Consider the following 24,371-nt stretch of genomic DNA (forward strand, 5'->3'; position numbering starts at 1 on the left):
GCGTCACTCTAGTGCGGCGAAAGTCCCTTCAATATCAACAAAGACTGCGCACGGGAGACCCGAGAGTTTGTTCTATTCAGCCGTGAATTCAGTTTTAAATTACCAAAAACACATTAATTATTTACTTTTCGCTGTTGACTCTCTTGTCGCTTTGCTAACGTCATATCCGCCCTTCTCTGATTGGTTTACTCCGCTTCCTGTTTGCTCAATTTGCTCCGCCCTAGAAATCAAATTGATTCTATGGCAGACCAGACTCATCCGCTGGTACAGTGATGAGGCTGGATTTTCCAGGCAAGAATTGTGCAGCCTAATATTTCTCCACCATTTAAATATCAAACAATCTGTTTGGCACCAAAACATTTTATACACTCAAAAGTTTGGTGTCAGCAAGATTTTTTTTCTTTGAAAAATTAATACAAAAGAAATGAATACATTTATTCAGCAAGGACAAATTAAATTAATCAAAAGCCTTTCATAATGTTACAAAAGATTTCCATTTCAAATAAATGCTGTTCTTTGGAACTTTCTATTCATTAAATAATCCTGAAAAAAATTGTTTCCACAAAACTATTAAGCAGCACAACTGTTTTCAACATTGATAATAAGAAACAATATTTCTTGAGCATCAAATCAGCATATTAGAATGATTTATGAAGGATCATGAGACACTGAAGACTGAATGATGCTGAAAATGCAGCTTTGATCACAGGAATAAATCACATTTTACAATATATTAAAATTGAAAACAGTTCTTTTAAATTGTAATAATATTTCACAATATTTTTACTGTATTTTTGATCAAATAAATGGAGCCTTGGTGAGCATAAGAATATTGAGAATATTGTAATTTAAATTTAAAATATTATAAATATATATAATATTATAATATAATATTTAGTTATTTTTGTACAGAGGAGGAGGATAGCTGGTTGGCTGACAACATATGAACTGACAGCATAATAACATCGCTGAAAACTGAGTGCACACCTGAAATGCGCGCACACACACACACACACACACACACACACACACACACACACACACATAAACACACACCCTGTAACATTCCATTGTAAAACTGCACTTAATTGAAGCAAAGCCTTCGTGCCTCTGAAATGCTCATTAACACATTTAATCTTTTTTCCCTCTTCTAAGAACATTCCGAGAGCTGCATTATGCCAACACCTGGATGCAGCTGCTCAGGTACATGAACAGGCATGTACCACTGGCATGAAAATGGGTCAGTGTGCCAGTGTGTGTGTGAGAGAGAACATGTGCTAAATGTTGTGCGAAAAACAGAATAAATACAGTAGGATTAGAGTGAGACTTAAGCCGGGAGCACACTGTACGATTTATAATAGTTCTTTATGACTGTTGCTTGTCAGACTGTATGAACATGATCCTCATGTCACACTGTGGGATTTCAGCTTTAATTTATGTCAGACTGTACAACAGTCAAGATGCATTAAAAACGGACACGCGCATGAAAACATTTTTTTCATCATCAACTCATATACGTCACACTGCAGGACTGTGCACCAAATCTTCTGACATTGCCAGAATTTCATCTGAGGGACGAAGCGGTCAATAGGCTGTCAGTGAACATGTCAAACTAGCCTAGGATCAGAGGAATCTTTTAGGATTTTCAAAATTTAGCCAAAATCGTACAGTGTGCACCCAGCTTTAGATAATGAGGTTAAAGAGCTTCTGTAACATGCCTCGTCACACAAACAAACACACACCCTGTTAGGGCTTGGCAAAAAAAAACCGTTTTTTCGATTAATCGTTTTTTAAAATGTGGTCGATACGATTTTCAAAAGCCACGTATCGATTTTTTCCATAATTATTTCCGCAAACAATGGACATAATATCTGATTGAAGTTAATCTTATTACTAAGTTATTATTATTACTGTTATTATTATTACTGATATTACTGTTGCCGTCATCACAAAATATTAGTATCATTATTATTATACATGCTATTACTATTTAAATACTTCTACTATTACCCGTTTGTCATTTCTGCTTACTTTTCATGGTGCAAATAAGAAAATTAATTCTCTTTCACCTCTCCTTGCATCTAAACGGATAAATTCACACAAATTTATCTCAAAATCTCTGCTTTTGCGAGTATCTTGGTAAACATAGTCGGTTACGGTTATGGTAAGCAGTAGAGATTAGTTTTAAAGTGACAGCCACCTAAAATTCCAGAAGCTCTCTGTGTTTTAAAGGTGCCCTAGAATTGAAAATTGAATTTACCTCAGCATAGTTAAATAATTAGAGTTCTGTACATGGAAATGACATACAGTGAGTCTCAAACACCATTGTTTCCTCCTTCTTATGTAAATTTGATTTGTGCAAAAGACCTCTTAAAAACAGGCGAATTTCAACATAACACCGACTGTTATGTAACAGTCGGGAATCATTAATATGTACGCCCCCAATATTTGCATAATGCCAGCTCATGTTCAAGGCATTAGACAAGGGCAGCCAGTATTAACGTCTGGAGCACCACAGCCGAATCATCAGACGTTATGCAGGTAAGCAAGCAAGAACAATAGCGAAAAATGGCAGATGGAGCAATAATAACTGACATGATCCATGATATCATGATGTTTTTAGTGATATTTGTAAATTGTCTTTCTAAATGTTTTGTTAGCATGTCGCTAATGTACTGTTAAATGTGGTTAAAGTTACCATCGTTTCTTTCTGTATTCATGGAGATCAGAGCCGTCATTATTTTCATTTTTAAACACGCAGTCTGTATAATTCATAAACAACGTTCATTCTTTATAAATCTCTCCAACAGTGTGTAATGTTAGCTTTAGCCCCGTTAGCCGCAGCATAGGCTACTATCAAACTCATTCAGAATCAAATGTAAACATCCAAATAAATACTATACTTACATAATCTGGTTATGCTGCATGACGAACACTTTGTAAAGATCCATTTTGAGGGTTATATTAGCTGTGTGAACTTTGTTTATGCAATGTATTACAGAGTTGCGAGCTTGGGGGTGGGGAGTGTGAGCAATTAAAGGGGACATGCATAGAAACGGCGCATTTTTAATTATGCCCCAAAATAGGCAGTTAAAAAAATTGAATAATAAAAAATCTATGGGGTATTTTGAGCTGAAACTTCACAGACACATTCAGGGGACACCTTAGACTTATATTACATCTTGTGAAAAAGGGTTCTAGGGCACCTTTAATGTTAATCAAACTAAAGAGAAAATCACTCCGATCTTCACTGAATAATGTTTTTGTAATTTTAATAAGGATTAACCTTTATTTATTGTGTACAGTGAAGATTATTTACAGTGCTATTGCTTGTAGTTTAATTATTTGTTCTTTTTAATTAATGACTATTTACTTGTCTTTAATAATCTTTGAAATTTATATTAGTAGTTTTAGCTGTGGTCTCAAATGGAATCAAGAATTTTTAAATTTCACTGGTATCTAAAATATCGGGTGTCATAACCTTATTTATTACAATATAGGTAGGCTATACATGGGTCAAAAACAACAAAAACAATAACTATTTTATTCTTTTTTTTTTTTTTTTTTTTTGGTGGGGCCAATGAAGAATGTATTGAATTCACTGAAAAAATCTAGAATCGAATCTGAAAATCGAATCGAAATCGAAAATCGAAAATCAAAATGGAATCGAATTGAGACCTTGAACATCGAAATTGAATCGAATTGGGACATCTGAATCGATACCCAGCCCTACACCCTGTGTCTCAGAACCCGGCCTGGACAACTGTAAAGCCAGACACTAGAATCTTTTTGTGATGTCACAATGTTGCAAGGTGCTACATGATGTCAAAATGAAGACAATAATGCAGTGACTATGATGTCATAATGTTCCACAAAGTCAAAATGATGTAATAGGGCCTACCCTCTCTCCTTTCGGGGGGAAACACTGGCAGACGCTGCAGTCTCGACCTCCACACTCTTCTGTCTTGTCCCCCTAAAACACAGAAATATAGTGTCAAGAATGGAGTAAAAAACGCTCATACACACAAGGCTCATATACACTAGCAATTCAAAGTGGAAACTCACTAATTTTCTTTAAAAATAAAAAATCAGTTATTTTGAAGCATTCATTGCTTGTGTTTTCTTTAGATTACACATTTATATAGTTGAGTGGTGTTTGCCAGTGGTAAGTGCTGTCACAATGCTAGTGTGTTCAGGGTTGTTGCCACAGAGTTGCTATGCTTTTGCAAAAGTGCTCTGAATAGTTTTTATTATGTTGCTGTTTGGTTGCGATGGTTTTCTGGGTGGTTGTTAGGAGGTTCCTTACAAGCCCCCAAAAAAAGAGCCTCCCTCTACTCTCTGACATCAAAATGTGTGTTACACCATTTCATTTAAATGTAATAACCCTACAAATAAACTAAACATTTATAGAAGCCTCTGACTGACAGACTTCATCAGTAAGTATAATTGATGACATTTACGCTCTTTTACATTATAAGAGAGAGAAAATTATGTGAATAAATGACATTTTATTGGTTTTCTAGCACGAAATAGACGTGAATTTCTTACGTAGTCTTGTGAGCCTGTGCATATCAGCATTTAACAAATATAATGAAATATTGAATTTATATTATAATTTTTTAATTTACATATAATAATTATTTTATTTCAACAGTTTCAACACAAATAATTTCAGTCATAAATAATTTTATTTCATGATTATTTAATAATCACGATTATTTCATGATTATTTTTGTATCATATTTGGAAATGTAATTTCTTAAATGTATTTAATTTATTAAGTATTAATTTATTATAAAATGCATCACTGACCCTTCCATGGGGCAAAAGAAGTTTAAAACATCAACCATAACAAGATAAACTAATGAACACAACTTTTAAACTTCATACTAGGGATGTCGCAATCAGGTTTTTTGCGCCCCCGATCCAATCTGTGTCATTGGATATTGAGTATCTGACGATTCTGAGTCCCGATCTGACACCTAGTGCTTGGTGCACATTTCAAGTATTAAAGTTATGAAAATCAATCCAATTTATATAGGGATGTGCAGAGATTATCAAGGGCTCAAATTTAAAAAAGGGGCACCTATCCAATTCCAATATGACAATTACTATAGTAATTCTACTGTATAAAGACCTTGGTAGATGTGTAACAATTATGAATATGGGGCTACTGATATACATTTCTTGTATTTTTTTATGTATAAGCAGATATACAGCTTATTGTATTCTGCGTATCTGCTTATACATATAAAATACAAGAAGCAGAATAACTGCAACAAAGAAGGAAAAAAAAGTGGAGATAAGGTTAGAAAGCATGAAGCTTTGTGTCGGTCACCAGTCTGTCAGTCAAGTCCGAAGCAAGACACAACCCACAGCAACGTATTATGACAATGACGTCTCAGATGGTCTGACGGCAGATAAAAATAAACAGTAAATAAATTACTTTTGAAAGATTCGTTACAAAATCAAATAGGCAATGCTAAACAAGGAAGCATAGAACCTGCATGTGACATGCTAGAACAGACCTCATTGGTCATTCATGACTGCACCTCAGATTAAATAAAATTATTTAGTTTTATTTATAGTTTTATTTAAAGTCTAGTTTTATTCTAGTTGGTCATAAGCACTTTAATTTGTAGGCAAAGTAAGAGCTGGGTATGATATAGGGATATCCCGAGCCAATCTCAAGGATCAGTATCTGGGCCGATTAAGTTTTTTTTTAACTGATTGATATCCGTACTATCAGCTTTCCTAAGCTAGATCCTTTATTTTACATCAGCTGTCATGCAGTAGGTAGCGATATACAACTTCAAGTGGCTTTGCCAACCACCATTAAAGGTGCCCTAGAACTTTTTTTCAAAAGATGTAATATAAGTCTAAGGTGTCCCCTGAATGTGTCTGTGAAGTTTCAGCTTAAAATACCCCATAGATTTTTTTTAATTCATTTTTTAACTGCCTATTTTGGGGCATAATTAGAAATGAGCCGATTCAGGCTGTGTGGCTCTTTAAATTGCGTGCTCCCCGCCCCCAAGAGCTCGTGCTTGCCTTAAACAACATAAAAAAGTTCAAACAGCTAATATAACCCTCAAAATGGATCTTTACAAAGTGTTCGTCATGCAGCATGTCTAATTGCGTAAGTACAGTGTTTATTTTGATGTTTACATTGATTCTGAATGAGTTTGAGGCTATATGCTCCGTTGCTAACGGCAATGCTACACTGTTGGAGAATTTATAAAGAATGAAGTTGTGTTTATGCATTATACAGACTGCAAGTGTTTAAAAATTAAAATAGCACGGCTCTTGTCTCCGTGAATACAGTAAGAAACATGGTAACTAACTAATTTAACAGTACATTAGCAACATCAACGAAACATTTAGAAAGACAATTACAAATCATAAAAATATCATGAATGAATATGTCAGTTATTATTGCTCCATCTGCCATTTTTTGCTATTGTCCTTGCTTGCTTACCTAGTCTGTTGATTCAGCTGTGCACATCCAGACGTTCTGCCCTTGTCTAATGCCTTTCATAATGTTGGGAACATGGGCTGGCATATGCAAATATTGGGGGCGTACACCCCGACTGTTACGTAACAGTCGGTGTTATGTTGAGATTCGCCTGTTCTTCAGAGGTCTTTTAAACAAATGAGATTTATATAAGAAGGAGGAAACAATGGTGTTTGAGACTCACTGTATGTCTTTTCCATGTACTGAACTCTTGTTATTTAAATATTCTGAGGTAAATTCAATTTTTGAATCTAGGGCACCTTTAAAAGGAAAAAAGCTCAAATGTGTGTGCCTAATGTGCGAGAACCAACAGTTTCCTACAATGCAAAACACCAATTTTATTCCAGACACAATAGGCCAAGATCAGCTTAGCACTTAAAGGGTTAGTTCACCCAAAAATGAAAATTCTGTCATTAATTACTCACCCTCATGTCGTTCCACACCCGTAAGACCTTTGTTCATCTTCAGAACACAAATTAATGCTTCATGAAGCTTTACGAATCTTTTGTTTCGAAACAGTGGTTCCGAGTGTGAAAGTCACATGTTTTCAGTAAATAAGGCTTCATTAAGTCATAAGTATTTCGAAATTTCAATGGTTAACCACTGGGGGGCATGACTTTGGCAGTTTGATTCACGCTCTGAACCACTGATTCGAAAACAAAAGATTTGTGAAGCTTCGAAGCTTCACAAAGCAGTGTTTTGAAATCACCCATCACTAGATATTGTCATAAAGTCGTTATTTCGTTTTTTTGGTGCACAAAAAGTATTCTCGTCGCTTCATAACATTAAGGTTGAACCACTGTAGTCACATGAACTGTTTTAAATATGACTTCAGTAGCTTTCTGGGCATCTGAATGCTGTCAATGGAAGCCTCACTGAGCCATCGGATTTTATCAAAAATATTTTAATTTGTGTTCCGAAGATGAACAAAGGTCTTGCATGGGTGTGGAACGACATGAGGGTGAGTAATTAATGACAGAATTTTCATTTTTTGGGTGAACTAACCCTTTAAGGATTACATGACATTATAATATGTTTTGTACAAAATTGCCATGTTTTTGGTTGGAATCAGTATGTGACGCCTGTCTCAGTCCATGCATGGGCTTTATCTTGGTAATACAGTATATTGCCATTCTTGCACTGTTTATGGAAAACCAGACTAGACGTTTGATATTGAGGTCACAGGAGATCGACTGACATACATGTGAACTAACAAGGACAATGGAAGGAATGTAAACACAGAGATAATGAAAGATCACAACAGAGAAAGAGAGAAGAAAAAGAGATAGCAGGTTCAGACTGAAATATGTGAATACAGAGTACATTCAGTACAAGAGGGAAAGGATGTTATGTCTTTTTTGGAGGTAGTCAGCCACGTTTAAAAAATAAAAAAAGGAAAAGGAAGAGTGATGAACTGTGTTTGCAATCAGACACCATTCTTCACAAAGCACGCTTATCGTGCATAATGTCTGCAAACCCAGACACATCTAAAATGAGCACACGCTCCACAGAGAAACACAAGGTCACTTTTCCAAACGTTCACATTTACTGTTCCTCTCTGGTGGAATGATCCTCCCAACCCTTGCACGAACAGCTGAATCCCTTGATCGCAAGGGATGCTAAAAACACGTATAATCCATGAGCACTGAACTGTTTGCTGCTGATGTTGACACCTTTCTGTACCAGGGGTTCCCAAATTTTCCATTCCAGGCCCAACTAAGTATAATCTATCTCAAGACCCACCAAAATAATTTTAAAGCATGAATGTGGGGTGGAGGTGGGAGGTGTTAGTTCTCTTTAGCAGTTTTGATTTTCCTCATCATAGTATGAATGACATATGTTTAATTGCAATACAAACTTATGGTACATTACTGAAAATTAACAGCCTAAAACAGCCTAATGGCTATGTTGAAATAATGTGAAGATCAACCGAGTAGTTTCAGTCTGCTGCCTCAACTGATTTACACAGACATGGAAGAACAAATTTAAGCCCTATGTTTAGTTCATGTTTCTTTAAATGATTGCAACCAATTAGAAATAATAATAAATTAAATGGATCAACAAAAACAACAATTATAATAATACTAATAATTTGTACTGTGTTGTTGGAGGCAAGTAAATTGTACTGTTATTTTATTGTTTTTATACTGTTTATGACACAATATATGATAATATAATATAGGCTACAGGCTTATATATTTCAAATGTTAGTAAATGGACTTGAACTTCCATATAGTAGTGGTCTTGGTTCATGCAAAGTGAAGCATTCACGTGACTATGCACATTTCGGGACAAAGCAGCTCAGAAAAAACAAAAAATTCAAGAAGCATCAATCTACAGAAGCACTTTAGGGTGAAGTTACGTGTATCAGATGTTCTAAGTGGGGAACATGAAAGAGACAGTCGATCAGTCGATTTGTGGAGCATTAGATTGTTCCCACCCATGCAATCATTGATTTAATCGTCTTTTGCAGACTGGCTAGTGAAATGTTATGGAAAGTAGAAAAGGTCATGATGCAGAATGAGACTGTGCTTCTTAGAACTAACAATGACATGCTTAAATCATCTGTTGGAAACATTGTCCAACAATTTGGCGGAAATGAAGGCAGCTTGTGAGTTTATGATCAAGAATGGCATAACTGAGAAAAACACCAGTAAGAATTATAAGGTGTCACTTTCCAGAAATGGCAGAGATTCTCAGACATTCAGTAGTCAAAACTCAGAGTGTACGATTAGATTTCCCACGGCTACAGTTCATGCTACTATAACTATGCATGCTACTGAAGGAAGGGAAGAGCAAATTACCTCTACCATGGTCAGAGGATTTAATACAACTGAACTAGAAACTGTGATCAAGAATATGAACGCTGCCAAACAAGATCCATTAGGTTTTCTAAAAAACTTGAAGGTATATGCTGAGATTTAAACATGGTGAGGCATGCGTTTTGTTAAGAATGTGCTTTCTTGACACTTTGTCTGGCGCCTTAAATCAGAAAGTAAAGGACAACTGCTAATAAGTCAGAGAGGAAACAGGCACTGGACCCAGATTCCAAGCCAAAGTATATTTTAGAATGAGCTCATCCCCAAAATGGCTTAATTATCATAGAGAAGAAGAAAGTCAACATTTATGTTGTTTCTGCACCATTTGGGTTGATCATATCCTGAGCAAATGGTCATTAATTGTAGAATGGGAATGGGTGTGGGACACAGAGAACCATCTCAGACAATGAGGTGTCACAACTTCATTAACATACAGACTACAGCTGGTAAATCATGAGCAACTACATTTACATGAAAAGTGGTAAACTGTAACAGGATAAACGGTTTGAGATTTGGATGTTCTGGGTTCATTCCGATGCCAATGAACCCAAAGTGCTACATGTACTTTGTCACTGCTACGCTGCAATAAACTTCTTCATCAAGATCTTCAATGTCCTCGTCATTTTTTTCTTACATAACCCTTCCCTGAGTGCTTTACTTCACAATTCTGATTTGTGAAATCTTTTTGCATTTTTGGGCAGTTAACCATTCCTGGAGTCTCTAACTTCACTCTTCTGATTTGTGAAAGGTTTCACAGTGCAGTTTGGGTCAGTGGTTAAGAGTGCTTAACTTCACTTCTTCAGTCCTGATTGCTGATATAAAGCAAACTTTAAAAGTGATCTTTGATTGTGTGAAAGAGCCTATTCAAAGTGTTTGCCAGTTGTGTGGCTGGAAGAAGATAGCTGAAAATGCACTGTGGGTGAGTATTAAGTAATTTACCTGTTTCTCTGTCATATTTTTATATAACCACTACAACAAAACAAACAAACAAAAATAATTAATGTGTTAAATATTATTAAACCTTTTTTTTTTTTTTTACTATGTTATTCGGTGATAGCAGCTTGCTCTGGGCACATTCAAAATCAGTAGTTTTGTACTGGGAAAACTGAAAATGTAAAAGTAAAGATTGTTTAAACTTAAAATGTTAGTTCACCCCAAAATGAAATTTCTTCCTTTGTTCATCTTCGGAACACAAATTAAGATATTTTTGATGAAATCCAATTATTTTTTTTATCCTCCATAGAAAGCAACGAAATTACCACATTCAAGGTCCAGAAAAGTAGTAAAACAAACTCGTCTCTCCCCTGTCATTCTCTGATGCCATTTACATTGCAGCACTTCCAGGTTCTACGTCAGAACGTCAGCTCAGTATTGGCCGGCTCCAGCATTGGCCAACACTGTTTTACTACTTTTCTGGACCTTGAATGTGGTAATTTCGTTGCTTTCCATGGAGGACAAAAAACCTGGGACCTCTGGGATTTCATAAAAAACATCTTAAAGGGATAGTTCACCCAAAAATGAAAATTTGATGTTTATCTGCTTACCCCCAGGGCATCCAAGATGTAGGTGATTGATGTCCTAAGACACGAAACGATCGTTTTTTGTGAGAAACCGAACAGTATTTATATCATTGGGGCAGGTAACATATTTTTTACCTCTAATACACCACTATGTCCAACTGCCTTGAGCATCCGGTGTGTGAGATCTGAACGCACTCTGACAACGGAAGTGATCTCTCGCACTCATTGAAGCAAAGCGCGAGACATCACTTCCGTCATCAGAACGCGTTTTCTGACCTCACCAACTGGATGCGCAGGGCAGTTGGACATAGTGGTGTTTTAGAGGTAAAAAATTATATAAATACTGTTCGGTTTCTCACACAAACCGATCGTTTCATGTCTTAGGACTTCAATGTGTTGTCACGAGCCGCAGGATTTAATTTGGATTTGTCTGTGCATGTTTTTTTTACTCTTATAGACGAAGTTCCCATTGACATGCATTATACGGCTGACAGACGGCAACGGTTGGAGTTAAAAATCATCATTTGTGTTCTACTGAAGAAACAAAGTCACCTACATCTTGGATGCTCTGGGGGTAAATAGATAAACATTAAATTTAAATATCCCTTTAAAGGGTTAGATCACCCAAAGATGAAAATTCTGTCATTTATTACTCACCCTTGTGTCGTTCCACACCCGTAAGACCTTCGTTCATTTCAGAACACAAATTAAGATCTTTTTTATGAAGTCTGAGAGGTTTATGTCCCTCCATAGAGATCCAATGCAACTACCACTTCAAGGTCCGAAGGGAGGAAAGACGTCATTAAAGTACTCCATGTGAATCCAGTGGCTTAACCTCAATTTTATGAAGCAATTTGAGTGCTTTGTTTGTGCAAAAAAAAAAAAAAAAATTCTACTAATAATAATTTACCACTTTATTTACAAGATAATATTATCCAAGGGGTGTTCATGCAACAATGTCAGCTCTCGCGTGAACACAATGAGTCGTGATGCTCTCGTGAACACCAGCGCGTGTGCATTGAGTTGACGCGCAAGTCTGAACACAATACGTATGCGTCGTGAAGCTCTTGTGAACGCACATTGCAGATGAAGTGGTAAATTATGTTTTTTTTTGCACAAACAAAGCACTCACACAGATTACTTTCTGGATCTTGAAAGTGGTAGTTGCGTTGGAGGGACAGAAAGCTCTGAGACTTCATCAAAAAGATCTTAATTTGTGTTCCGAAGATAAACGAAAGTCTTATGGATGTGGAATAACAAAAGGGTGAGTAATTAATGACAGAATTTTTTTTTGGGAGAACTAACCCTTTAATTTGTGCTGTGAAGATGAACGAAGGTCTTACGGGTGTGGAACGACATGAGGGTGAGTAATTAATAACAGAAATTTAATTTTTGGGTGAATTAACCCTTTAACTACTGTTTTTCAATCATAACAAACTCTGTATATATCATGCATATGGCTTTCTCAGCCCTGTAACACTGACTTACAATAAAACTGTTCATTTAAGAAGTGTGTGACTGACAGATCACAGGGAGTGCGAGATTTAAAGGGGCCGCAGCCTGAATCGATGCATAGTTAATGATGCCTCAAAATAGGCAGTTAAAAAAATTAATTAAAAAAAAATCTATTAGGGTATTTTGAGCTGAAACTTCACAGACACATTCAGGGGACACCTTAGACTTATATTACATCTTGTGAAAGAACATTCTAGGGCACCTTTAAGTGACCCAAAATTCACTGTGAAAGGTTTCACAAATCAGAATGCTTAAGTTAAACACCAAACTGTTCAAGAAACATGTATTATTATTATCAATGTTGCAAACAGTTGTGTAAAATTTTTCTCATGATTCTTTGATGAATAGAAAGTTCAAAAGAACTTTGCATCACAGGAATAAATTACTTTTTAAAATGCTAGTTTAAACAGTTATTTTAAATTGCAATAATATTTCCCAGCATTACTATTATTATTATTATTTTTTAAATCAAACAAATGCAGCCTTGGTGAGTATAAGACACTTCTTTTAAAAACATTACAAATCTTTCCGATCCTAAACTTTTGAAAGGCAGTGTACATACATATGTATGCAACGCACACATAATAGGGGCTGTGACCTACACAAGAGGTAATGGTTTTAGGTGCTGGTTTATGACATCAACTCAGGGTTTGAGATGGTGATGAGCATAACCGAACGCTTCGCTCCAAGTCAAATATACGCGATTAGAGAGTTAGGTTATGATGGTTGCTGCATGACCGCGAGACACGCTTCCCCTATTCCCTCACTTCTGCTGTCTTGCTCCCTCTTTTTCCATCCCTCTTTCCCTCATGTTACCTGTACTGTGCATTATCCCACTGCAATCTTAAGTTATATGAGAGTGAGTTACACCCGACTCTGGTTTATTTCTACTTGATGTTGAGTTTGGTTTTGTCTTAAGGGATAATCTTGATCTTAAACATCAAAGGGATGTTAGGTGTTGGCATGGCATTACACAGTAGAGATTAATAAAATATCTGCAAACTTAGGACTAATTTGTAACCAACTGAAGACACTTACAATATGGATTAGCCTGCGTGCTAAAACCAGTTTCAGATGATTAACTGATGTTTTTAATAAGAACCATAGCTCAAGATATATCAATGCCAGTTAAAAAAAAAAAGTCTTTTTTTTTTTTTTTTTTAAAAAGGCAGCAAAACAACATCGTTAAAATTAAGTAACCTTACGGTTCTATGTAAATGAAAAGCCACATTAGAGCCACTTTCCAAAACCACTCAAGGGCTACACAAGCACTTACAAAAAGCATCATCAGCAAAAAAAAAAAAAAAAAAAAAAACCTTCAAATTCTTTTTTTCAAATAAATGAAACACTTTCCTTTGAACTTGGTTTCCACAAAAATATTAAGCAGCACAACTATTTTCAACACTGATAAGAAAAAACTGAGCAGCAAATCATCATTTCAGAATGATTTCTGAAGGATCATGTGACACTGAAGAAAATTCAGCTTTGATCACAGGAATAAATTACATTTTAAAATGTATTACAAGTCGTTTCAAATTGTAATAATATTTAATAATTGATATTTAGTAATAATATACTGTAACTGTTATGTTATTTATCAAAAAATAAATGTGGCCTTGGTGAGGCCTTCTTTCAAAAACATTAACAATTCTTACCTGCCCAAAACGTTTGAACTAGTATATTTTAGAGCAAAGCAAAGCTACAAATATGAAAATACACACTGCAGAAATATTCATTTGTATTTTCATTTCCCAAATGCATGACTTTTCAAGGTCTGGATATCACACATTTGAAAAACAATTCTTAGACTCCTTCCTATTTCTTTCTTGCTTGCTTTATTTGAACAAGAGTTCAGTTACAGTATGTAACTAAGGCTGTAGCGATTACCGATTTACAATAACTTATAGTATTGGGACATTTGGATGTGTTAAAATCTTGCTCTGTATCTTTCCCCCATCTATCTGCTCTTTCCCTACCTGTAGGCCCGCTTCACTCTGCACCTCTGACAGGATGTTGACCAGACAGCCAATCAGAGAGAGAGCAACAGATAACGCTCTCTTACTTACTCTCTATCCAGATCTCTCTCTCTAAACTTCTTCCCTACTCTGTATTCAGCAAGGGTTCTCAACTCTGGCCCTTGAGATCCACTTTCCTGCAGAGTTTAGCTCCAACACTATTGAAACACACCTGAACAAGCTAATCAAGGTCTTCAGGATTACTAAAAAAAGTTACTGGCAGGTGAGGTTGATCAAGGTTGGAGCTAAACTCTACAGCAGGGGAGCCCAATCCTGTGTGTGGAGATCTACCTATAGTACCTACCAACATATCCAACCCTGATCAAACATACCTGTCTGTAATTATCAAGTGTTCTGAATCTTAATTAGCTGGTTCAGGTGTGTTTGATCAGGGTTGAAGCTGAACTTTGCAGCAAGGTAGATCTCCAGGAACAGGATTGGGCACCCCTGATCTACAGGGAAGTTGACTCTGATTCTGATTCTCCGTTAAGGCCAGAGAATGAAAACCTTTGGTCTAGAGCAGTGGTTTTTAATCCTGATCATGCACATTTTGTCTCTCTTATCTGACACACTCTGTTCCATTCATAAAGCCTCCTACCCTACAAGCTGATAATCTGAAACAGGTGTATTAAATAATGGAGACCAACAAAATATGCAGGACAGTGGGTCCCCAGGACTAGGACTGAAAACTACTTGTCTAAAGGCCAAAAAATCAGAATCTGTCAAACATTTTTATTTATGAAACTAATTTTCATGCATTTTAAGCCTTTAGGTTTGAAAGATCATGTGAAACATAAACCATATCTGGTACTCTAAATAGTCAGGTTGGAAGTCGCTCCTTCCTGCAGTGAGACAGAAAATTTACGCATGTCATTCATCTTAATGAGCAACAGGATTTGTACATGCGGGTATGCATTTCTGATACCTTTTCACTAGTGTGTGTGTGTGTGTGTGTGTGTGTGTGCACACAAGGCAGCACCTGCTTTGTGACACCTGGTCATTTTTTCAGGTTTACAACCTTACCCCTGACCCCCTTCACACAAAATCAGACAGAATGCCTTGGGCAAAATGACTTATATATATGCAGGAACCACAGCGTGCCATCAATACAACACTCTTACTTTCCCCTATTCTTTAAACTTAAAAATCTAATTCTGTCATTATTTACTCTCCCTTGTGGTGTTCCAAATCTGTATGGGTTTCTCTCTTCAACAGAACACAAAAGGTGAATAGCCTGGCAGCTTTTTTCTGTAAAATGAAAGTGGACCACGCAACTTTATATTCTTCAACAAGTCTTCTGAATACATTTGTTAGCTTTGTGTGAGGAAAAGACTGAATTTAGGTCATCATTCATTGAAAAAACATGACATTAGCTCTCCTTGACACCTCCTTGACATGAGAGTTCATCTGGGAAGTTGTGATGTCTAATTCAAGAATCAATAGTTCTTTTGAGTCAGATCTTTTCAGTGAATCTTTTATTTTTTAAGTATCATTTATACTGATTAGGGCTGCATTTCCCAAAAGCATCGTAAGCCTAAGTAGATTGTAGAACCACTGCCACCAATAATCTGTACGATAATCTTAGCTCACAGTGCTTTTGAGAAACGCAGCCCTGAATGATTCGTTCACTAATCTGAATGGTCCAGTTCTCACGCTCACTCAATGATCAGGTCTCGAGGAATAGATTAGTGAATAGTGAATTAAATTTGGAAAGTTCTTCACAAAAAGCTGTTGTGTGACTTTAGTGAACATGTCACTTTTGCAATGGTGATTTCACATCCTTTTTGACGTTTCAAATACTTCAGTATCTATTGCAATTGCATGCAAAAAGCAACCATTTGAAACATCTCCTTTGTCTCCCATTGAGGAAAGGCAATCATATACAGGTATATTTGGAACAAAAAGTGAATAAATGATGACAGAGTTTTCTGTCAACCCATTCAACCCATTTGGTTGTTTACATTAGAAATATGTCTGCATTCCTCTCTTCTTACGTAAAAGCAGGGATGGGCATCGATGTAGACGATGTTTTTCTTATCTAAGTGATCATACCGCACTATCTCTCTTTCTGGCTCTCCATCCCTCTTCATTCTTCCTCTGTTCAGTGCTAGTGAAGGTATGAAGGCAATCTCCATCCATCTGCCCTCATAAGTAATGTTCTGTATCCATCTGTGCCTTTGGATTCTAGCCACAGAGATGATGCCTGAAAGGAGGCCTTATGGGCAGATGAGGCAGCACACATTTGTCAATAACCTACATAACAGAATTGATTCCTGTTTACTCACTCCAAGTGAATCCAGTGATCTATCGATCAAAAACACTGTTTACCCGCGACAATCTTTTTCTCATGCGCGGTTGGTGATGAAAGACATCTGTAACCCTTTTCCAGAGATTTCTGGATCCCTTATGCCATCATAACCCCTTTGGATCATGTGACACTTTACTTCAAAGGCTGCTCCATGCCATTGAAATCAAAAGATGAGTGAATGTAAAACAAAATATTGGTTCTCAAGTTAAGATCTCAGTTTTAACAAAGCTCGTTGAAACACTCATACAGCACCACTTCATCAATACCTCAATCTCACCATCAAGCTAAAGATTGGTCACACCAGACATTAGACCAAATCTTCTTTCACTGTCAATACACAAGTAGCTGCTTTCTTAATGTCCGGTCACATTTACCATTGCTTGGCGAACTGTTGCAGGCGAAATCCAGTCATTTTAATACAGAGTCCCTTAAAGGATTAGTTCACTTCAGAATTAAAATTTCCTGATAATTTACTCTCCCCCATGTGATCCAAGATGTTTATGTCTTTTTTTCTTCAGTCGAAAAGAAATTAAGGTTTTTGAGGAAAAAAATCCAGGATTTTTCTTTATATAGTCGACTTCACCAGGGTACAATGGGTTGAAGGTCCAAATTGCAGTCCAGTGCAGCTTCAAAGGGCTCTACATGATCCCAGCCGAGGAATAAGGGTCTTATCAAGCGAAACAATCGGTCATTTTCATTTTCGCGGTACTTCCGCCTACATCACGCGTGGCCTTTCCAACATGATTACGTAATGTGTGCCGCATCGCAGAGCTAGTGCAAGACGAGCATTTGTGGTTAAAAAGTATATCTTTTTTTTTTTTTTTTTTTAGAAAATGAATGATCTTTTCATTAAACAAGACCCTTATTCCATGGCTTGGATTGTGTAGAGCCCTTCGAAGCTGCACTGAAATTGCAATTTGGACCTTCAACCCGCTGTACCCCAGTGAAGTCCACTATATGGAGAAAAATCCTGGAATGTTTTCCTCAAAAACCTTAAAGGTGCCCTAGATTATGAAAAACTGCTCACACAGAAGTGACTTTCAAACCAAGCAGCTTTCTGTTGGTCAATGCGACAAATTTGCATGACCAACTACAACATTTTTTGATCTCATGTGAAACTCCCGAACTTGTGGGTTTCTATTGAAATACGGAGCCCCTGAGGGGATGTGGTGATGTAAAAATTATATTTCAATATAATCGCTCACAAAACTTTTGCATTCTCTCACAAAACATTTGCGTTCTTCAGAGAAACTTAAAGGATCAGTTCACTTCAGAATTTAAATTTTCTGATAATTGATTCACCCCCATGTCATTCAATATTTTATGTCTTTCTCTTTTCAGTTGAAAAGAAATTAAAGGTGCCGTAGAACGTCTTTTTAAAAGATGTAATATAAGTCTAAGGTGTCCCCTGAATGTGTCTGTGAAGTTTCAGCTCAAAATACCCCATAGATTTTTTTAATTCATTTTTTTAACTGCCTATTTTGGGGCATCATTAAATATGCGCTGATTCAGGCTGCGCAGCCCCTTTAAATCTTGTGCTCCCTGCCCCCAAGCTCGCGACTGCCTTAAACAGCATAAACAAAGTTTACACAGCTAATATAACCCTCAAAATGGATCTTTACAAAGTGTTCGTCATGCAGCATGTCTAATCGTGTAAGTACAGTGTTTATTTTGATGTTTACATTGATTCTGAATGAGTTTGAGGCTATGCTCCATGGCTAAAGCTAACATTACACACTGTTGGAGAGATTTATAAAGAATGAAGTTGTGTTTATGAATTATACAGACTGCAAGTGTTTAATAATGAAAATAACGACAGTCTTGTCTCCATGAATACAGTAATAAACAATGGTAACTTTAACCACATTTAACAGTACATTAGCAACATGCTAACGAAACATTTAGAAAGACAATTTACAAATATCACTAAAAATATCATGATATCATGGATCATGTCAGTTATTATTGCTCTATCTGCCATTTTTCGCTATTGTCCTTGCTTGCTTACCTAGTCTGATGATACAGCTGTGCACATCCAGACGTCCTGCCCTTGTCTAATGCCTTGAACATGAGCTGGCATATGCAAATATTGGGGGCGTACATATTAATGATCCGACTGTTACGTAACAGTCGGTGTTATGTTGAGATTCGCCTGTTCTTCGGAGGTCTTTTAAACAAATGAGATTTATATAAGAAGGAGGAAACAATGGTGTTTGAGACTCACTGTATGTCATTTCCATGAACTCTTGTTATTTAACTATGCCAAGGTAAATTCAATTTTTAATTCTAGGGCACCTTTCAGTACATGGAAATGACATACAGTGAGTCTCAAACTCCATTGTTTCCTCCTTCTTATATAAATCTCATTTGTTTAAAAGACCTCCAGAAAACAGGCGAATCTCAACATAACACCGACTGTTACGTAACAGTCGGGGTGTACGCCCCCAATATTTGCATATGCCAGCCCACGTTCCCAACATTATCATTATGAAAGGCATTAGACAAGGGCAGAACGTCTGGATGTGGATAGCTGAATCAACAAACTAGGTAAGCAAGCAAGAACAACAGCGAAAAATGGCAGATAGAGCAATAATAACTGACATGATCCATGATATCATGATATTTTTAGTGATATTTGTAAATTGTCTTTCTAAATGTTTCATTAGCATGTTGCTAATGTACTGTTAAATGTGGTTAAAGTTACCATTGTTTATTACTGTATTCACGGAGACAAGACTGTCGTTATTTTCATTTTTAAACACTTGCAGTCTGTATAATGCATAAACACAACTTCATTCTTTATAAATCTCTCCAACAGTGTGTAATGTTAGCTTTAGCCACAGAGCATAGCCTCAAACTCATTCAGAATCAAATGTAAACATCCAAATAAACCCTGTACTTGCGCGATTAGAGATGCTGCATGACGAACACTTTGTAAAGATCCATTTTGAGGGTTATATTAGCTGTGTGAACTTTGTTTATGCTGTTTAAGGCAGTCGCGAGCTTGGGGGCAGGGAGCACGAGATTTAAAGGGGCCGCGCAGCCTGAATCGGCACATATTTAATGATGCCCCAAAATAGGCAGTTAAAAAAATTAATAAAAACAAATCTATGGGGTATTTTGAGCTGAAACCTCACAGACACATTCAGGAGACACCTCAGACTTATATTACATCTTTTAAAAAGACGTTCTACGGCACCTTTAATTTCTTTTCAACTGAAAAGAGAAAGACTTAATCTAAAATCTTAAATGACATGAGGGTGAATCAATTATCAGAAAATTTAAATTCTGAAGTGAACTGATCCTTTAAGTTTCTCTGAAGAATGCAAATGTTTTGTGAGAGGATGAAAAAGTTTTGTGAGCGATTATATTGAAATATAATTTTTACATCACCACATCCCCTCAGGGGCTCCGTATTTCAATAGAAACCCACAAGTTCGGGAGTTTCACATGAGATGAAAAAATGTTCTAGTTGGTCATGCAAATTTGTCGCATTGACCAACAGAAAGCTGCTTGGTTTGAAAGTCACTTCTGTGTGAGAAGTTCTTCATATGTCGCTACACCAGTGGTTCCCAAACTGGGAAGCGCAGAGTTATCAAAAGGAGGGTGCTGTAAGGCTAAGAATAGGGTACAGTCAGTAGATGCAGTATGTAAAAGACTCCTTTTCAGGGTGATACAAGTCCCCACTGCGAAATTGTCCCACTTATTAAATAAGCTACTTACAAGGATTTTGCAAGCAAGATCATGTCTGAGAGGGACATTACACCATTGCACCATTGACAAATGCTGGGACAATATTGTTGATGCATCATGATTCGCGGATTATTTCTGAGCTTAGATTTTAACAGTAGATGGCGCTCTAGGCTATATTTTAACCGCATGCTCAAATGCTCATGAAGAAGACCGCTCGTGCATTCGGCTGAGTCTGACAATATATTTGCACCTCAGAATGCTTTTATGATGTGAGATTAATGTAAACAGCCAACTGCAAACACCCTTGTAAATCGCTTCAACCTTATCAAACTTTATTAATGATTATTTTATATAAGGTTTAAGTGGTGCACGTAAGGAATTGGAAGGAAGCATACGGCTGTTTCTAAAGCACGCAGTGCCATCTTCTGTTGAAAACTAAGCTCAGAATCGATTCGAGAGAGAATTGCGATAGATACGGAAAATATCAGAATCGATCCAGAATCATTTCTCGATTTGCGAATGCATCGATGTATTGTTCCAGCCCTAATTGACAATGGACCTTTTTTGTCTGAGAAATTTTGCTGAAATATCACTGACGTGAGAACACCCTAAGACAGCATCCTAACCATAAAAGGACATCATATGCTCTACATACAGCAGCAACTCAAATGCACTTTCGATTTCAACAGAGATTAACATTACAGGGATAGTTCACCCAAAAATGAACATTTTATCATCATTTACTGATCCTCATGTTCTTGATCCTCAACGTATCTGACATACTTTCTTCTGCTGAACGCAAAAGAAGATATTTTGAAGAGTATTTGTAACCAAACAGTTGATGGGCCCCATTGACATTATCTTCTTTTGTGTTCAGCTGAAGAAACACATACAGGTTTGGAACAGCTTCAGGGCGAGTAAATGATAACAGAATTTTCATTTCCACTATCCCTTTAAAGTTACATTGAAAAAAAAACTCTTTCATTTCATGACTCATTTCTCAAAATACGTTCTTTTTATTTTCTGCAGAAGAAAGTCATACTGGTTTGGAATGACATGAGGGTTTTAATGTTGACAATTTTATTTTTTCTGTGAACTACCCCTTTAACATGTTGCTAAGCTAATGACTCTAATACTCTAAATATGCATAAAATATGCAGCACATACAAACACAGCTTTTACCATGTTCACCTGGATTTCACAGGCAAAGAAACATTTATTGCCATTTGACTCAGCCAGCATCATCTTACCATTTTGAAACCATTAAAACAACTTTTAAATTTAATGCAAAAACAACTCACCCCCAAAGCTGTGTGTATCGTCATAAGTGCCAATAAAAGCTTTGTGCTGGGAAAAAAACAAAACAAAAAATTAGATTAAGACATAAGTAAAGAAGTTAGGTGGCTCTTTAAAGCACATATAAAACGTTTGTGGTCGGTAAGATTATTTTTGTGTGTTTTTGGAAGAAGTCTCTTATGCTCATCAAGTCTGCATTTTTTTTTAATCAAAATATAGTAAAATAGTAATATTGGTAAATATTATTTTTTCTATTTAAGTGTAATTTATTTCTGTGATAGCAAAGCTGAATTTTCAGCATCAATACTCCAGTCTTCAGTGTCACATGATCCTTCAGAAATCATTCTAATATGCTGTTTTTGTGCTCAAGAAACATTTCTTATTATTATCAATAAATATAGGTATCTAACCGCCTGATTATGATCCGTTTGATCTAAATGCAATTAGTAATAATTATAATAAATGTCATAACACATTCAAAAACAATGATGATAATGTGGACTCTTACCAGAAAAGGAGGCGTGTCGAGGCGATCCGGTGGGGGCGTGTCATCTCAGCCGCTACTCAGGGCATGTGCTGTTGTAGCAAAGACCACGTAATCCGAGACGGAGTCAAGGTGAAGACACGTGTGTGTCGAGACCAAGACAAGATCAAGACCAAGGCAAGTCGAGACCAAGACCAGACTAGCACTCCTCAAATTCATCTGAAAGATCCACATTTACTGCCTGAGAAATGTCTTATTTTTAATCAATATTTACAATTAGAATAATAAGACGCTATATAGAGCTGTTACGAATCAATTGAAATCACTAACAACAAAGTTCATCTTTAAACTGCAGAGATGGAACAGAAGTTGCATCTGAATTGGTACAATTAAAATGCTTAAATAATGCTGAGATTAATGTTTAAAAAAAAAAAAAAATGTTTATTGAACATTTGTAAGAAAAAAAAATCAATATCAAGTTTGCAATTGTGCTCATATTTGTGAAAACAGCCCTCTTTCTTGTGATATTGCTTAATTGCTAATTATATCATAAGTTATAATATAAATATTATCTTATAGATCTTATACCAGTATTTTTGTGCAATATCTTGAATTTTATGTGCATTTTTGACACAATCCCTTGTGGATTTCTGACCCGGCACAACAGTCACAAAATAAATGAAATTAGAAATAAGTTATTGATTGATTTTGAAGCAGGAAGTTTTACATCCAATCAAATTAATGATGTTAACAAAGAAATCAAACAATGCAACAGCAATTTAGCGATATCCCTGAAGTTGTGGTCTTGACTGGTCTTGAAACAAAATCCCGAGTCCTTGGGAGTCCTTGAGACCAAGATAAGAACAAGACCTTCAAAAAACAGTCTTAAAGGATTAGTCCACTTTTAAATAAAATTTTCCTGATAATTTACTCACCCCCATGTCATCCAAGATGTTCATGTCTTTCTTTCTTCAGTTGAAAAGAAATTAAGGTTTTTGATGAAAACATTCCAGGATTATTCTCCTTATAGTGGACTTCAATGGCCTCCAGACGGTTGAAGGTCAAAATTACAGTTTCAGTGCAGCTTCAAAGGGCTTTAAATGATACCAGACGAGGAATAAGGGTCTTATCTAGCGAAACGATCTGTCATTTTTGAAAAAAAAAAAAATATATAACTATAGGAAAGGCGTAGGACATACAGGTTAAGCGTTTTGAAGAATGCAAGGCGATATTTTGTGTTTATAAAGCATGTACAGTTGTATTTTTTTCGAAAATGACCGTTAGATAAGTTTCGCTAGATAAGACCCTTATTCCTCGTCTGGTATCGTTTAAAGCCCTTTGAAGCTGCACTGAAACTGTAATTTTGACCTTCAACCGTTTGGTGCCCATTGAAGTCCACTATAAGGAGAATAATCCTGGAATGTTTTCCTCAAAAACCTTAATTTCTTTTCGACTGTTGAAAGAAAGACATGAACATCTTGGATGACATGGGGGTGAGTAAATTATCAGGAAAATTTTATTTGAAAGTGGATTAATCCTTTAAGACCTGTCTCGAGTGTGCTACCTGTTGATCTTTCTCCACTGCCTCAGATTGGTGTGGTCAGTGATGTAGCTATGACTCCTGACGTCCTGACGGACAACTCATCCACCTGAGGGAAAAAATAAGAGATGGATGGATGGGTAAATCACTGTAGAAATATATGGATAAACAATAAGTAAGTGCTGGAATTGACAATTGGGTAAAGGCAGATTCTTCTTCAATAACATTCCCAATGGTAGACAATATGGCAGAGGTGGTGGTGTGAGAAGTGGGGGGACAGGCTAAATCAATACAATAGATGCAACTGGGACAAAGTTGATCTTTCCGGATGGCTTCTTTTCTTTGACACACAAGTCAAGACTGACAGATATTTTAAAGCGAACTCACTGACACTGACAATGGCCACATCAAACTAGACAGCATGAGAGGTCGATGCATATCCAGGCCAATCTATGACATTAAAACCATCATGGCTGAATTTACCAGACATCAGTTTCACATCCAAGCCATAGCATTTCTCATAACACTTTCTGACCTGATTTGATAATCAATGTTATAGTATCGTAATGGTGGGTAGCCTATAATATTTTCATATTTGTCGGCTATGAATTAAATTGATTTTGAAAACCATAAAAACTGTGTAAATTAATGTCACGTTGCTGTATACCTC

General features: G+C 36.4%; 1 protein-coding gene across 1 annotated transcript in view; it reads right to left on the reverse strand.

The window, feature by feature from the left end:
* Window positions 1–24,371, reverse strand: part of col4a4 (collagen, type IV, alpha 4) — an 86,402-nt gene that overhangs the window by 61,188 nt on the left and 843 nt on the right. The window contains 4 exon segments of the mRNA XM_048160454.1: window positions 3,902–3,973; window positions 21,683–21,728; window positions 22,186–22,380; window positions 23,726–23,810. Of these exon segments, the coding sequence (XP_048016411.1) occupies window positions 3,902–3,973; window positions 21,683–21,728; window positions 22,186–22,229 (162 nt within the window). The 5' untranslated portion in view covers window positions 22,230–22,380; window positions 23,726–23,810.

Source organism: Megalobrama amblycephala, linkage group LG16 (genome assembly GCF_018812025.1).
Source record: "Megalobrama amblycephala isolate DHTTF-2021 linkage group LG16, ASM1881202v1, whole genome shotgun sequence".
In the NCBI taxonomy this organism is placed as follows: Eukaryota; Metazoa; Chordata; class Actinopteri; order Cypriniformes; family Xenocyprididae; genus Megalobrama; species Megalobrama amblycephala.